The following is a 15,913-nucleotide window of genomic DNA, read 5'->3' as shown; positions in this document are numbered from 1 at the left end:
ATTTTCGACTCTTCGATAAGTGGTAGCAAATGCAAAATTAAAAAAAAAAAAATTTGCCAGATACAAAGGGTTCAAGAAGAAGCAGAGTCCATATCAAAATAACTCATGACGCGATCCAATAACAGTTCTGACCCCTCCCCAACATTCTCACGTACATCTCTTAATTAAAAAAAAAAGAAAAAATTTATAAGACTCTCAGAGTTAGTCGACGAACTCCATCGGAAAGTTACATTGGCTCAGTCTTGAAATTAAATAGGTACATCGTAGGGGGGGGGGGGGTGGAAAGAAATTCGCTGGTAAATGGTCGCGTGCGAGGATGTCGCGTTTAGGCTGTCCGGGGCTGCGGGTTGCGGTCTCGCGGCGGTATCGGGGCAGCGGGAGCGACAGAATTTCTCGCAGGGGCGAGAAAGGGGGTTCGAGTAGGGGTGGCGTCGACCGGGACGCGCGAATAAATCGCGACGCGTCGCGAAATTCTGCGCCACCGGCCACGGCCGACGGGGGACGCGCCGTTACGGAGCGTAATGTCGCTCGTAAACCGCGTCCGTGGCCGGTGTGTTCCGCGAGCGTGAAGCTCTCCCTGCCAGGGCTTGTTCGCAACGGGGCGAATGACACGCCGTCATTCCGAATCGATATCGCGAAGAGGCGAACGCTCGGTCCAGTTGCCGTCTTCGCAGCGCGGATTATTCAACCGTCGACGGGAACAATGCGAAACGGCCGCGCGGAGCCTTTGTCTTCCGGTCGATTGATCGATGTTCCGGTCGCGGTGCTTCCCCGTCGAACCGGGGTCCTCTCTCGTTTTTTTTTTTTTTTCGCACGCGCCTCTATGGACGCCCGGCGTCATAAATTTCTGGCCGTCGAACCGGTTCGAGGAGAGGCGCGGAAGACGCCGCGTACAGAAAGAAACATTAGTACCCGGGCTCGACCTCTCTTTTTCCGAGACAATAGAATTTCGGCACGGCGATATACGGGGGGAAATAAAGTCTCTATGTTTATGTATCGAACACGGCCATCTTTGGAACTCCGAGAGGGATGGAGGGAATTAATTCTTCTGCCGTTCTCCTAGTTTATATCGAATCCCAGTTCGATTCGCGTTATTCCGACCCACCCTGCAGACCGTATACGCAAATATCTCTAAAATTCATTGTGGACTGATTGCAATAGATGTCCAAAAGAGTTGGGACCAAACTTAGAGCAGTATTAAAAATAATACTAAATGCATTTTGCCTTAGTAACACGTGGTAGCTGTTCCGAACTTGTTAAACGTCCTGTAAAATAAAAGACGAAGAATCAGATCTAACCCAGAAGATCGTCGTATTTCGCTGTCCACCGTTTAGCCGGAGTCCTGATCCCCAAAAGGGAATGGTTTCGAAATTTGAGTGTGGGTAATGGGGAGGTAAAAATCGAGTGATACATCGAGGGAATATTGTACGGTTGGGTTTTGTGTGTTGCAGAGATCGGAGAGCAACGCGACGCAGGTCGGTCTGACGAATCTAGAGCTGGACGCGGCGGGGGAGTACAGCTGCGAGGTGTCGGCCGACGCTTCGTTCCACACGGCCATAGTTTACGCCACCATGAACGTCGTCGGTAAGGGAAACGGTGTTTATTAACGGGCAGAAGGAACTTTACGCGCGAGAGAACGTCGCCTGGAAGTCGGCCGCGTTGGCTCGCAGTTTCGAACTGCGAATTAATACCAGCCACGGCCCGGGTGGACTTAAGGGCTTACGCGAATCGCTGTGGACCGAGCCGAAGATAATACTGCGGGTACACGCGACGGAATGAACGGGAATTAGGTGTTTTAGGCGAAGGGGAATTAGGTTAACCTGCGGTTTTATTTCCTATTTCCCCCTACCACGGCTGGCTCGTTCCTTTTCTCTTTTTCATTTCGAGTGATACTAAAAGAGACGAGGAGTACGCGTCGACGCCTGGCAGCGCCGACAGCGTTGCTCATTAATTTATCGGACGTAGAATGACAAATTGCGAGGCCAAATGGCGCGAAAGCTAAAACCCCAGTGGGGATCACGAAGCCTGAGGTGGATTAAAGATAGAGTCGCCTCCGCGCCCGCGCGGAATGGCAACGTTTATGTTGTTGGTACGGTAAATACACTGCCGGCCGTAAATTCGAGGCCATCTTCCTTCATTGTCGCGTCTTTGAATAGAAGCAAAGAAAACGACGAACGACCGTCCGAACAAATAACGAAAATTACCATCTCGCTGGATCCACCTATTATGTAATTGCTGTTTAGCCGACTGCGGGGATACTGCTTTAATGATTGCTTTATGACGCCATTAACTTCTTCTGCATCTCGCCTTTTGTCTCGGTTAAGCAACGCGACAAAGGGGCAAGATTAAGCAATAAAGTCTCGCGCGCGAGACTCCATAGACGGGAAAATGCCCGGACGAAGAGCGTTTGCAAATTTAAGAACTGAGGAGGTACTTGAAGATGCAATTAGAAAGTTAATAGACCGGGTACCCGATGCACCCTGGTCCCTTCGTAAATTCTACACTCGGTCGTCAACAACTATTTCCTATCCATTTTGTCTTTATCAAACGACTTACGTATCGCGAGTTTAACATTTTGCAAACGCTGAAATGATTCAATTATTGGTAAAAAATTAGTGCAAAGAAGACAGTATTTTTTTTTTTTTACAATAATAGGTACAACTCAGGAATAATTAAATTGGTGGTAGGAAAGTATTTTTTTGTTTTACAGAAATAAGCACGACTTTGACCCGGATGAAATGTTTGCTAATTCTCGGGAATAAAAGGGCGTCGAAAGAAATAATTAAATTGGTAGTAGGAAAGGTGTCCAAAGTAGTATAAACTTTCATTAGTGCCGGGAGTGGATACTTAACCTCTCAACTGCCGCGCTCGATTATACTCGAGCCCGGCTAAGAATATTATTCTAGATACTGAAATTTTAGAAAAACATCAGATATATAAACTTCTTGGCCCCGGTGTACGACTACGCGCGATGTTTTGCCATTTGATTTACTTTTCACGTAAACACGAGGGTCTAATTGCGAAAGAATAAATGGCGAAGTGAATTTTTCACGGCAGCTCTCTTCCTACTGTTCATTAATTTTGCATCGAAAAGGTTGAACGAGACGGAGAGACAGGTATCGTTTAGAAAATGCGCACTGCATGAAATATTAAATATTTTAGCTGGACGAAATTTTAATTCGAAAAGTGTCTAGCATAGTGTGCTGGGTTATGAATGCTAGGTGGTGTTTCCTTGAACAAAAATAAGTCCAGTTTTAATTAAATTTGTATTGAATCGTATATTTGAAATTAATTCTATCCGAAGGATTTCCCTACCATTGATTAATTTAACATTGAAAAGGTTAAACGGAAGTAAGAGACAGGGGGCACGCGTGTAAAAATGAAAATGAAATATTTTTCTTGAAAAGGGAAATTTTATTAGCTCGACAAAATGCTTGAAAATTTAAAAAAATAATTAAATTCTTAATACGAAAGACGTCTAAGACAGTATGAAATATTGCGAATGTTTGGGATTATATTTTGAATAAAATCAAGCATAGGTTCCGGCATTATTTAAACACCTATCGTACATATTTTGTGTATGAAAATGGAACGTATTCCTTTTTAATGTAAAAAACAGAACGTTCGAGTTCCACGAATTGAATTCGAAAATTCCAAAGAACGTTCGAACAACAAGAGGAATAATTAAATTGTAAAATTTCGCTGCAGTGCGTAGTTCCTCGTACGAAGACAAAATACAGATACCGCTTATAAAAATACACTTGGCGGGAACGAGAATGAATTGTTTCCTTTCGACGGAAAAATTACGACTTTTCATCTTGATAAGGCATTCACGACTGTTTAGAAAGGAAAAAGTACCGCGTGGAATAATCGAGTTGTCGATAGAAAGGATGCCTGAAGCAGAGTAAATTCTCGCGAATGCTGAGTGTGGTCGCTTAAACGAATACAAGACGCGGATAAAATTTTAATAAAATACGCGCGTCGCGTATGAAAATGAAATCATTTTCGCGCGAAAAATAAAATCTCCGCGCTCTCTACGCGCCGTTTGCAAATTCTTGACAAAGAAGAGGCGCTGGAAAGCGTTACTGAAAAATAAAAAAAGGTGCTCAAAGCAGTATGTCGGATTTGGAAGCTTTTGGTAGGCTGGACTTGTTACAATCTCTTTATTATACTTATATTTCACGCTGTCATTTATCGGTAAATTAAGGATCCTACAATGTTCCATTGCAATAAAATATGAGTCGTATAATGTACTCCACAAAGGACGGCGTAATATTTTCGGTTTTAAAGGGAGAAATTTTCGCGAAACGTTGTTTTCGGTTCGTTAAAGGATGGCCTGAAATTTACGATCACGAACGCGCAGTGTATTTGCTCTTGGTTTTATTTATTTATTCGTTTGTCGTTCCTGCCATTTATCGCGATAAATTACGTATTCATTTTGCCATTAATTGCACGGTATTACGTCAAAGAAGCATTTAACGTGCCGATGAAGAAAGCACGTTTGAATTATCCGTTTCGCGATAACGCCGTAGAATGTATAAGAGATTTAAATAATGTTTGGACGAGACCGGGCTCTCGTTGTCGGAAGCGATACAGTATTCAGATCGCAAATACGCGCCGACGGACTGCGAAGTGTTAACGCGAGTTGCCCATGGAGTGCTTCCAATTTTCGGGTTTGTACAGTGTCTTGCGTTATGGGAATACAAGTTCGCGCGAAATCAGACCGCGGCGTTTCAAATCACGGACGAAACTTTCAGCGATTCGCTGTCTTCCGTGATTCCGGTCTCGGTTGGAAAAATTTCCCGTGCGAAGTAACGGCGAAACTTGCCCGTAAAGGGATTCTTTTTTATTTTTTTCCCCCCCTTTCTCTCTCTCTCTCTTTTCTCTCAACCGTCGCGAGACGTTCTTAATATTTATGCGCGGGAAGGTTTCTGTTAGAAGGATTTCGTTAGAGAGGGAACGCGTCCCTTCGTCCGGGAATGAAATATCCCCGTTTTTTTCAGCCTTCGAAAAGAATTAGGTGAAACCTCGAGAAAGAGGGAGAACACATAATCTTTTGTATTTTTCACTTTTAACGAATCCGGAGAAAAGGATCTTTTTTTTTTATCGTCCGCTGGAACGTTTTGAGTTTTCACGAGTCGCCATAAAACGACGGAAACGCTCCTTGGATTTGCACCATTTTGTCGAAACCGTCGCGACACTCACGCGGGCCGGACGAATACAAATTTTCACTTTCCCCGGACAGAAGAATCACGCGAACGAGAAGCAGTCTCGCGTGAAATGATAAAAACCCGGTATGGGAAATGCACGCGCATAAAAGTTTACTCGTCGATACGTTTTTGGTGTCTCTTCTTGCTAGCGCCATTTTATCGCGACCGATTTCCAACAGATATTGAAACTTTTTCACGGTGATGATATTCAGACGGATTAACGAAGTGGGTAATCCTTATTATATACAGTACGCCCGCGAAGTATCTTAACCAGCGGGGGAAGGATAATAGTCAGAATTTAATGGCTACGCGTTGGAAGACGTGTTAGGCTGAAGAGGATGGAAGGAAATGTAATCTATGCGAGAGAAATAATGAAGTGCCGAAGCGTTTAGTCGGGAGAAACGTGATGAAATGGAAATATTACACCGCGGTACTAGAGACAATTTCAAACGGAGACATAACGAAATAATCGGACGGATGTATAATAATAAATTTGAAGAAACTTCTGGGTTTTCTTATTTTATTTTCGCGAAACCCCGCTCTTAAGAAAAATGTCCTTTGTTGCGGGGGTGTCCGATCATTTTGTCGAGTGTACCTGGAGGGTTTCGGTGCTTTCGCGTGTTTATTCTCCCGATGAATGCGCGTATCAGTCACTCGAATTTTTTCCACCGCGGAGAGAAAGGAGAGGAATAGGATCGAGACGGAAAGAAAAAAGGAAAGGGAGAGAGAGGAAGAGAAGAACTCAGAGGTCCAAGAGGCTCTTGCAAATCGTAAAAGCTACGGGTGGGGGGACAGGACGGGAAAGGAGCGGCGAGGATCTTCCCGCTCGAACCCGTTCTCGTTATCCCGACAAAACGAAACTCGGAGGAGCTGTGTGTGTCTCGCGTCGCGAGCAATCGTTTGTACCGATGGCGCGCGGATCCTCGCCCGATGCACGAGAAACGCGCGCACGGAAAAATATCAAACGCACCGTTCGAAAACACATCGTCGAAATATTTGGCACAGCCTCGACTGGTACACCCGGGTCTACGAAGGGGGCGAACCGGGACGGGGGTAGGGGAGGTGGCTGAAAGAGCCTGGGACAATGGTGTCTCTCTTATGAATACATTACTTCGATATCGAAACGCGAGCGCGAATTGCCAGGCATAAAAGAAGAATTTTTCATCAGGCCGTGGCACAGAGACAGAGAGAACGGTGTGTGTGTGCGTGCATGGGTGGGTGAAAAGGGTGGGGATGAGGGAGAGTATGGTATGGTATCGGTATGTCGGTGCATCCGGGAATCTTGAAAAGTTTTCCCCGTTTCGCGATACGTGCACACAGAATCGGTAGGGGGGGAGAGAAGGCTGAAACGTCAAAGCGGCGTTTCGAACATGCCTCGCATACTTCCGGCCGTGTATACCTGCCGTCTCTTGTTCCGCAGAATTACCCTCTCAAGGGCCGTCGATACACGGGTTAAGGAGGAAATACCGGATTGACGATATGCTGCGTTTGAACTGCACATCCGGACGGAGTAAACCCGCGGCCAATCTCACCTGGTACATCAACGACCGACAAGTACGGGTTTTGGAATATATACGAGCGTCTGTGAGAACTTCAGACATTGAACCGGACTTTCACCCGTGAATCCCCCGGCTCCCGTAAGACCCTCTTTCGCCGTTTCGACTGTTTTCGCGGATGATAACATCGCGGGGCTGCATCGCGCGGTGATGTTTAGATTGGTCGAAACAATTGAACAAAGGTCCTGGGGGGCTATTCTCCTAACGATGCAGGCCCCTCGAAAGCCGATCTTATATTCCACCACCGACCAGCTTCAAATTGTATACAGTCATCGGGGGAAGATTAATTGTAATTTATTTAAGCTGTTGTCTTGTTGCTATTCTATTGCATGTATATTTCGCGGAGTAACTCGGGCACCTCTGTTTTTCTAACGATATAGAACACACTACGACCACCGTTGGAAGCTTCAAATCTTACCTAGACATCGGACGACTGGAAAATTATTAATTTCTGCTATTATTAGTTGTATTTATTATCCTATGTTACGTACAGTAACTCTGGGCAGCTGAATTTCCGTAACGATATAAAAAATTTTAAATCATTCTAAAAAAATTATTTTTGAATCCGGAGGTCAGTTACAATTATTTTTGGTGGGTAGACATATCCCCGAATTCCTACGCACTTTCGAGAAAAAAATTCAGGTGGATAAATTTTTCGGCGAAATTAAAAAATTTCAAATCACTCTGAAAAAATTATTTTCGGTTGCAGGGGTCAATTGCAAGCATTTTTGGTCAACAGACATACCCCCGAAATCCTACTCAGTTTCGAGAAAAAAATTCATAACCGAAAATTTCATGTCTGACCATAGCGTCGATATGTTTCACTGAAATTTCATGCGTATCTTTAAAACGTCATAACTTCTGAACGGATTGGACGATTTTAATGTTCAAAAAGCCAAACGCCGCGTATTTTAGCGTAGAATATGTAGCAATTATAAAAATATTCGAAAAGTTGGTCCTTGACCCCGCAAAATGAGAAAAACCCCATAGAAATGGTCCAATTTTCAAACAGCCATAACTCCTACGATAGTGAATATATTTCAATGAAACTTTTTTCTGAAGTAGAGCTCATGGGTATCTACAAAAAAGTATTAGACAACTTTTCTGTAGGGCGTCAAACAAAATTACTAAAAATGAAAAAGTAATTTTTAAGAAACATCGACAGGTGCCTAAATTTTTCGACGAAAATGAAAAGTTTCAAATCGTTCTGAAAAAATTATTTCCTGTTGCAGGGATTAATTACAATCATTTTTGGTGAATAGACATACCCCCAAAATCCTACTCATTTTCGAGAAAAAAATTCTTTAAATGTCGTCACAGGGCAGTCGAAAGAATACGTATTCTACAACCATCGTCCAAGTTTCAAGTTTTATTTAAACATCGAACGACAGGATAGTTAATTGTAATATTTATTTAATCAGTGTTCTGTTTTTATCGTATTGTATTTTGTGCAATGAATATCTCCAGTTTCATAACGATACTGTCGAATGCACACTTTCGTCGAAGTTTTATACAGTCATTGGACGACGAGTAAATTAATTTTAATATTTATTTAACCGAAGTCTTGTTATTGTTCTGTCGCGTCGTATATTTCGTGCAGCGACCGAGTACCTCCATTTCCCCGACGATACTGGCCGTCGAAAACAGACTTTCGTTGCATTGTCCGACCAGTGTCCCGGCTAGAAAATTTATGTAGCTATTGGAAGCTACTATTGACTGATGCAGGTATTAAAGTTTCTACGCGGAGTTCTACCAATTTTTTAACTAATCCCTTGCTATTGGCAGATGCAGTTGTACAACGCTATAATTTACAGGATTTTCTTTGTTACGTGAAATGTAATTTTTTGCGATCGCGATAAATTCTTGAGGTTGTCGGAAAATTCTACGAGAAAAAGGGACCTAAACGAGCGATTAAATTTTTAATAGAAACGATGTTTTAACCGCCTTTTACGTTTAAATCGTCCTCAAGAGCGATACCGGTGGTGAATCGTGCCTCTGGTGTTTAGATTAATCGGAACAATTGACGAGTCGAGTGCAGCAACCGGTTATCTCTATTTTCCCAATGAAACAGGATGTTGAATGAGAACTTTCGTTGTGTTCCAGGACCGTCGTGGAAACTACAATATTTATGTAGGCAATAAGTGATACGAAAAGTATTGTTCTATCAATGGTTCGATCGATTCCTTGTTATTAACTGGGACAAACGGTTTTGTACGCGGTAGAAAGAATAAATGGAGCTTAACAAAGAGTAAATTCTAAGGCGGAGAGGGGGGACAGAGAGCGCGGCGCGGAAAGAAATAATTAAATTCTTAATAGAAAAAGTGCTTAAAGTAGTGTACACTCTCATGAATACTAATGGCAGTTACTGAAACGAAAACGAGACACACGCACCATTTTAATAAAGTCCGCATCGCATATTTCGTACGAAAGTGGAACGTTCTGTTTTTCAGCGTAAAAAAATAGAAATCGGTAGGAATAATTAAATTCTTAATAGAAAGAATGCCAAACGTAATGTAAACTTTCTTTTCTGTCGCGTAAAAAGTTTGCGAGTACGATAAATCCGTTTGCAAATTGTGAGAGATAAAAACACGTTGTAAGGAACTATTAAATTGTTAATAGAAACAGTGGCGCGCAGTTCGCGATTGGACCGTTTCCATGAATAATACCGGCCTGTATCCTGCCACCGATGTTTAGATTAGTCGAAACGTTTCATGGTTCCCGCGCGATAATTGGCTATCTCTCCATTTTCCTAACGCGACTGTTAAGAAAATTTCCCCTCGGAAGCTGGAAAATTTCGCTAATTATAGAATGCAACGACGAGTATTATTCTCTCTATTTATTAACTGATTTTATTGTCGTTCTATCGTTTGAAGATACAATTTCTTAGTTTCATTGTTGTTATTAGTTCGATGAGGTCCTCGAAACGGGAGCTCGAATCGTAAATAAATGTAATATTTTAAATGGGGAAACAAATAAGGCATTACAGTGGTTCTATTTTCATCGGGAAATGGCGATACTTGGTTCTGGCGTTGAACTCTTCGACCTCAGCCAGATCGAAGAAAGAATTGACTTGGGAGCCACCACTCGTTCCTATAAGGAGAACTCTTCCTTTTGTCGGACGGTGACTATTGCGGAGAGTAGAAATTTAGGCGTCCTCGAGGTTACTCGCCTTCTTCCCGCTATCACTTGTTAGCACGCGACCTGCTCTATATCACGTTCAAAGTCTCTTAACCCGCGCTTAGCAATCGAAGCCCCGCCAAGAATTGGACACGATTCGTTTGAGACGATAAATAATACCCTAAAGGGTAGTTTCGTTTAATTTTTCTACCGGGAAACATTCGAACAACAGTATTCTCCTAAATAACAAGACACATTGAAGTTCACATGAAGAATTTAAAAATAGATATTTATCGAAACATTCAATAATAAAGGTAAATCATTCTTCGAAAGATATTTCTATTTTTTCTAGAAAATAATTGAAATAAATCGTTGAATGCTGGAATGATTTTGAAACCAGAAAATGGTCGAGACATTTAATATTGACGAGCGAAATTCTCTGAAAAATACTTCCACTCTTTTCTGGTAGATAATTAGAATAAATTGAATTTCTTTAAAAATAGAGTTTTTGCGCTGTTTCTAATATCAGAAGATGTCTGAAATAGTTCTGGCCAGGCAAGAGGAACAAGGAACTTCCGGTCGTTGATCTTCCTCCGTAGAGTAAATTTATCTTTGGTTGGCAAAGATGCTTTTTACACGATTGCGTAGATCGGACGTCAGTTGAAAAACGAGGTGCGTGTACGGACAGGAACAATTTCAAATATTAGGATTACGGGAGGAAGAATCCGTCAAATCAATTTGAGTTACCGGTTCACCGACTCCATCGACCGATTTTCAGAAATGGAATCGCCCTCTTGCGCGTTCCGCGTTGCTCGGGTTTCGTTCTCGCGTTACATCGAATTTGAATTTCGTGGTTGACGCGGGGACCAGGTCGCATTTTTCACGCCGATCGAACTTTAGGCTCGGGAATTTTGGAACTCGTTCGACCGGGAATAAAAATTTAACGGACTCACAAAAAAAAAAAAAAAAAAAAAAAAAAAATAGTTTCAGGAAGAAGGAATCAGCGTGTTCGAATTAAATCTGTTTGGCCCCGCTGATTGAGTTCGACGTAATCAATCCTCAGCCTGAGTGCAAAGAGTGACCTGTCTGTATACTTTGACGTGCTTCGCCTTTTTCGCGATGCTCGAAAGAGTTTAACTTCCCCTGAATTTTGCAACGAAATTTCTACGTAGCGTCTACTTCCTCGCAGCCCGGAGCAGACTCATTTAGGAATTCGTGATGATTCAGGGCTAATTTTAGAATCCCAGACAAGCTCGTTTCCAAGCTTGGACGCAAGAAATTCTGGACAAAAATTATGTTATCGGGAAATAGAAATTATTTCGATTGAAAATAGAATTTTCTGGGTGAGATTCATGATTGCTTGTTTGGCGTGAAAAGGAACTATTACGTGTTGTCTGTACATCAATTTATCAAGTTTTAATTTTACAAATGGAGAAAACACAGAATATATAAAATACCTTAATTTTCGGGGATTGTACAGACCGGCTTCATTTAATTTTCACATGTATTTGCAAATATAGTTGCCGAGAAATGAATTATGCAGTTAAATCAGCACCAGAAGCTTATCCTGTCGCAAATTAATTTAATAGTAGAGAGATTGAAAAGAACTACAGTTTGTGTTTAGAATCATCCTATGGAATGTTTAGATGTCTGCTATATTCGGAATAAAATCAATTCAAGGTCGAAGTACTCCCCTCTAAGGAGTTCGACTACCCCTATCGAGTTTCTTCTAACGTGATTGTTTGTGTCTGCGGAGGAAACGGAAGTTGGCATAACGCGAAAGTAGGGGTCGCGTCCGACGTGTCTGGGAGTGGGGGAAGTGGCCTTGTGGCGCCAGTTGATTTTCTGCCAGCTATAGAAGCGCTTTTTACTCGGTTCTTTCGCGAGCGTTTCGTGCAGTATTAGATGACGCTGCATGACTCGACGTTTTTCGTTCCAAATACCGATTGTATCAAGTATGGCGGAGAAAAAACGTATCTATCGATCGGATTGCTGCACTCGAAACCGGATTTTTCGTTCGCTGGATGATCCTTTTCATCAATTCCGTTACCCACACCGTGGTCGAATTTTTGTCCCGCGAAAGCTGATATTCAAAATGGCTGAACAGCTGCGAACGTTTATTCAATTTTAATTCACAAACACTTAAAGCAAGATACGAATTATTATATTCAGGGGTCGAGAACACCCTTTGAAAAGCACCCGCGTCATTAATTCTATTGATAAAAGATACACGATAAATATATATCGTGTACACAAGGCGAATCGTATAATTGGTCGACGTTGCATTATTTGTAAACCGCTCGTGGAAATAAATTTTACGCTTGCCTTGTTTTCTTTATTAACACGTGTACGCGAAACTCCTCCGGTTTAATTACAAAACGATACACGAGATCCATGGAAAAGTTCGATTCCGGCTCTGTAACTGTAATTTATAAAATTGCTCGAAAGTTCAAACTTTGATGTGGTTGCTTCTACTTTCGGAGTGGAAACGGATAATAATTTAAAAAACGTGTGGATTTTCGAATCGTCGGGATCCCCTGCGAACGAAGCGATTTTATTAACTAACCCACGAGTTTAGATAAAGTGGATCGAAAAAATTGACGCGACGATAAAAATTGTTACGTTCGCGCGGGGCCGCGAAAGTGGAGCGCGGAGGAGAGAAAAAAAATCGTTTCGCATCGGAGGCATTTTGTGGGCTTATTTTTAGACAGGTGTGCTCGAGATGAATTCGTTCCGATTCAAACGACGCGTGTATATTTGATATCGCGGCGGGAACTTTTTTTTTTTTTTTTTTGTAACAAAATCTTACAAACGGCGCTCGTTTTTTTTATTTCGATGCTCGTTTCCGCGACCATTGTTTAAATGCTGCAAGCGCGATTAAAAAAAAAAAAAAAAAGCGATCCGGAGTTTCTTCGGTGACACACAGCTATCAAAATACAATCCTGTCGAATCGTTCGTATCGGTGAAATGTATTGTTATTTGAAAAACGTGCACTTTCGACGTTCGCGCTGTTTCGTTGTTAACTCTCGTGGCCGCAAAGGGGCCGAAGAAACAGCGTTACCGATTAGCTTCGACTACGGGAAACATTTTCCATCAACTCTTTGAGAAGCGGCTTCCTTTCAAAGCTTGCTCGATATTAAAAAAAGAAGAAAGTTCGTCGGAAAGATTTTCCTCGACTTTGGATTTCGGATAACGTCGGCGAAATTAACCCGACCCAGGGGTAGCTTGCAAGAATTTTAGACTAATATCAGCCGCGGGGGATTGTTATCTTTTGTAAGTGAAACGGCTTCCTGATACACGGAAGAATAGACATGTTTGCGTCGACGCGGTTTTCTGCCTGGTATTTTACACAATGTCGTCCCTCTGTATTTCGTGCACGGCGCCGCGACGTTCCCCAAACTAACTCGAGGAACGAATTTTCTTATTTTTCGTTTATTCGCGCAGGGTGCTTCCGGGAAATAGAGCGAGCTATACATCGTGGCTAAGTGAGACTGAAGAAAAATTGGCGGGGAAAAACGTATTGCGCGGTTTAATCTGATCGAGGCTCTTGTCATATTTTTATCGCGGCCGCGACGTCTGAAAAATGCAGTCGGAATCTTCTCCGTGGCGGTTTATGGAACCTCTCGATTCTATTTACACCACAGTTTTTTTCAAATTCGAGTAAATTCGATATTTTGTAAATTTCTGGGGCTTGGTTCGAACGCGTCTGACCATATCTCGATTTTTCTACTTGCATTATCCCGGAGATTCGCTGGACGGGTTTATGGAATCGCTGAATTATATTTGCATGACAGTATTTTTAAATTCAAGCCACGAGAGCAATTTATTTTTGTAAATTTCTGGGACTTGGTTCGGGCGCGTCTGACCATAGCTTGATCATTCTACTGCATTGTCCCGGAAATTTTCTGGATGGGTTTATGGAATCGCTGGATTCTATTTACGTTACAGCTTTTTCAAATTCGAGCCCTGGAAACAATTTATTTTGTAAATTTCTGGGGCTTGGTTCGGCGCGTCTGACCATATCTCGAGTTTTCTACTTTGTTTTCTTCGGAAATATCGAGTGAAAAATTATTTGGCACCCAATAATCGTCCAATTGACTCGTCCAGATGATTAACAAGGTCCTATTATTGGCAATGGAATCCGATTATTGCCGATTCCTTTTACCAAGATTCGACTAATTTCCCGAGAATTTAAATTGAATTAAATTAAGATAGCAACCCTAATACTCGATCGTATCGAAATTCTGGGATATTCAATTTTCCCCCGTTTTTTCAATATCGAGTCTCCTCGCATATTACATCTAATTAGGTTCAACGTTTCTCGTTAAAATATTTCGATATAAAAAGAAGAAGAATTCTGAAATCGAGTGAACGTTGCTTCCAACCAGTTCGATATAGTATATTTATATAATATTCACAATTATTCATAGCATATACAGCTCGTTTACTGTTACAATGGTATAACTAGAAAAAGTTAGCTCACGAAAAACGATGTTCCATAGAATACAATCATAAATTCGAATTCTCTATTTTGAGATATTTAATCGATAACTCTGAAATCTAAGAATTTAATGTGACGTGCGATGAGAGTGAACGAATATTCCAGGAAAATATCGGATCACTCCGTTTTTAACGTAGTTAAAGGGAAGGCAATTCACAAAATCTGTAGGGACGAAAATGGATCGTGAATGTCAATTATTGTATCATTTCTAAAATCGAAAAATGAAATCGATTCTTTGGGTCCCCATGAATATCCGGTGGACGCGAATTGGCTGTATAAAATTGACAGGATTTTTTGCTCTCGATGGACAACAGGGTTGTACGAAATTGTCTAGCAACCGCGACAGCCCCATCGCGCGAGACAAACGAACCGCAGAGGGTTAAAGCGACGATCCTTAAACGTCGAACGAGCGAGATTACCCGCCAGCGACGAGCGAATGCCGGTCGGTTGCGGCGGATCGTTCGATTAATCGCGGAAATTTGTCCTTAAAACGGCGCCGGGGCTTAACTCGGCCGAATTAATTATCGGAATTAAGTCGCCGACGTGTCGCGCGTTGCCCGGGGGTGGTGGGTCGGGAACGACCGGGAGCCGGGGAATTTTAACGGCGAACGTACCCCCCCTCGCGTGATCATCGTGGTTTCTCCTCTTTAACTGGTTCGCACGTTGTTACCGGCGACTGAACAGCCGCTGAAGTCGTACGTCCGCACGTACAGCCCCCTCGACACCAACGAATCGGAGTGGCAGATCTCCCAGATCGGCCTTCAGTTTCTCGTTACGCACGACCACTTCACCGTCGGCAAGCTGAAAATACGGTGCAGCGCCTCTATATACGACATATACTGGCAGAGCACCGAGATCAGCGTCGAGGAGGACAGGCCCAGGATGATCCACTACGAGCCAGCGGCCACCATCGTCGGCATCAACTATCTACAGCCGCCCCCGAACTTCCAAACCGGACAGAAAAAACCGGACGGACAAGTGGGAGTCAAAGGTAACCATCTTTACGTCTTCCAACCTATTCCCATCCACCGTCCATCTTGTTTTTAGATGTTATTCGCCTGGACATTCGGGTCATACTAAACTCCGAGAATGTCGTTGCATTTGCATTTACTCTCTAGAATTTTCTTTTGCGTTTTATTATTATTATTAGTCGTTTCACGTGTGATTGAAAGATCCATCCAATTAGATATCCCGGTTAGCCTTAAGAACATCCCTTAACTCAAAGAACGTCATTGCAATTGCATGTGCTCTCTAGAATTTCCTTTCCTTTTACCATACGTTTCTGTTTCTATATGTATTTGTATCCCATATAATCGCATTATTATTATTATTATGTATTGGATATCCTTTCAGGTATGATTGAAAGATCCATCGTGTTTGAACATTTCTCAAAGTACTTTGGTCAGCGTGTCTGCTTGCAACAGAAACGTATTGTTATCACATCTTAAATGCCCCTTCGTGTTTGTTTTAAAGATTGATCGTGTTTGAACGTTTCTTAAAATACGCGTTGTCGTTGGTTTGGACGCTCT

At 42.4% G+C, this 15,913-nt stretch overlaps 1 protein-coding gene across 2 annotated transcripts in view; it reads left to right on the top strand.

The window, feature by feature from the left end:
• Positions 1–15,913, top strand: part of LOC143351631 (cell adhesion molecule 2-like) — a 102,673-nt gene that overhangs the window by 69,699 nt on the left and 17,061 nt on the right. For both annotated transcript variants that reach the window (XM_076783407.1, XM_076783408.1), the window contains 3 exons: positions 1,452–1,584; positions 6,631–6,764; positions 15,069–15,375. In XM_076783407.1, the coding sequence (XP_076639522.1) occupies positions 1,452–1,584; positions 6,631–6,764; positions 15,069–15,375 (574 nt within the window). The remainder of the gene's footprint in view (positions 1–1,451; positions 1,585–6,630; positions 6,765–15,068; positions 15,376–15,913) is intronic.

The sequence above is a fragment of the Colletes latitarsis genome, chromosome 2, assembly GCF_051014445.1.
Source record: "Colletes latitarsis isolate SP2378_abdomen chromosome 2, iyColLati1, whole genome shotgun sequence".
NCBI lineage: Eukaryota > Metazoa > Arthropoda > Insecta > Hymenoptera > Colletidae > Colletes > Colletes latitarsis.
The sequence above is the reverse complement of the archived record's forward strand: the minus strand, read 5'-3'. Positions and strand labels throughout refer to the sequence as shown.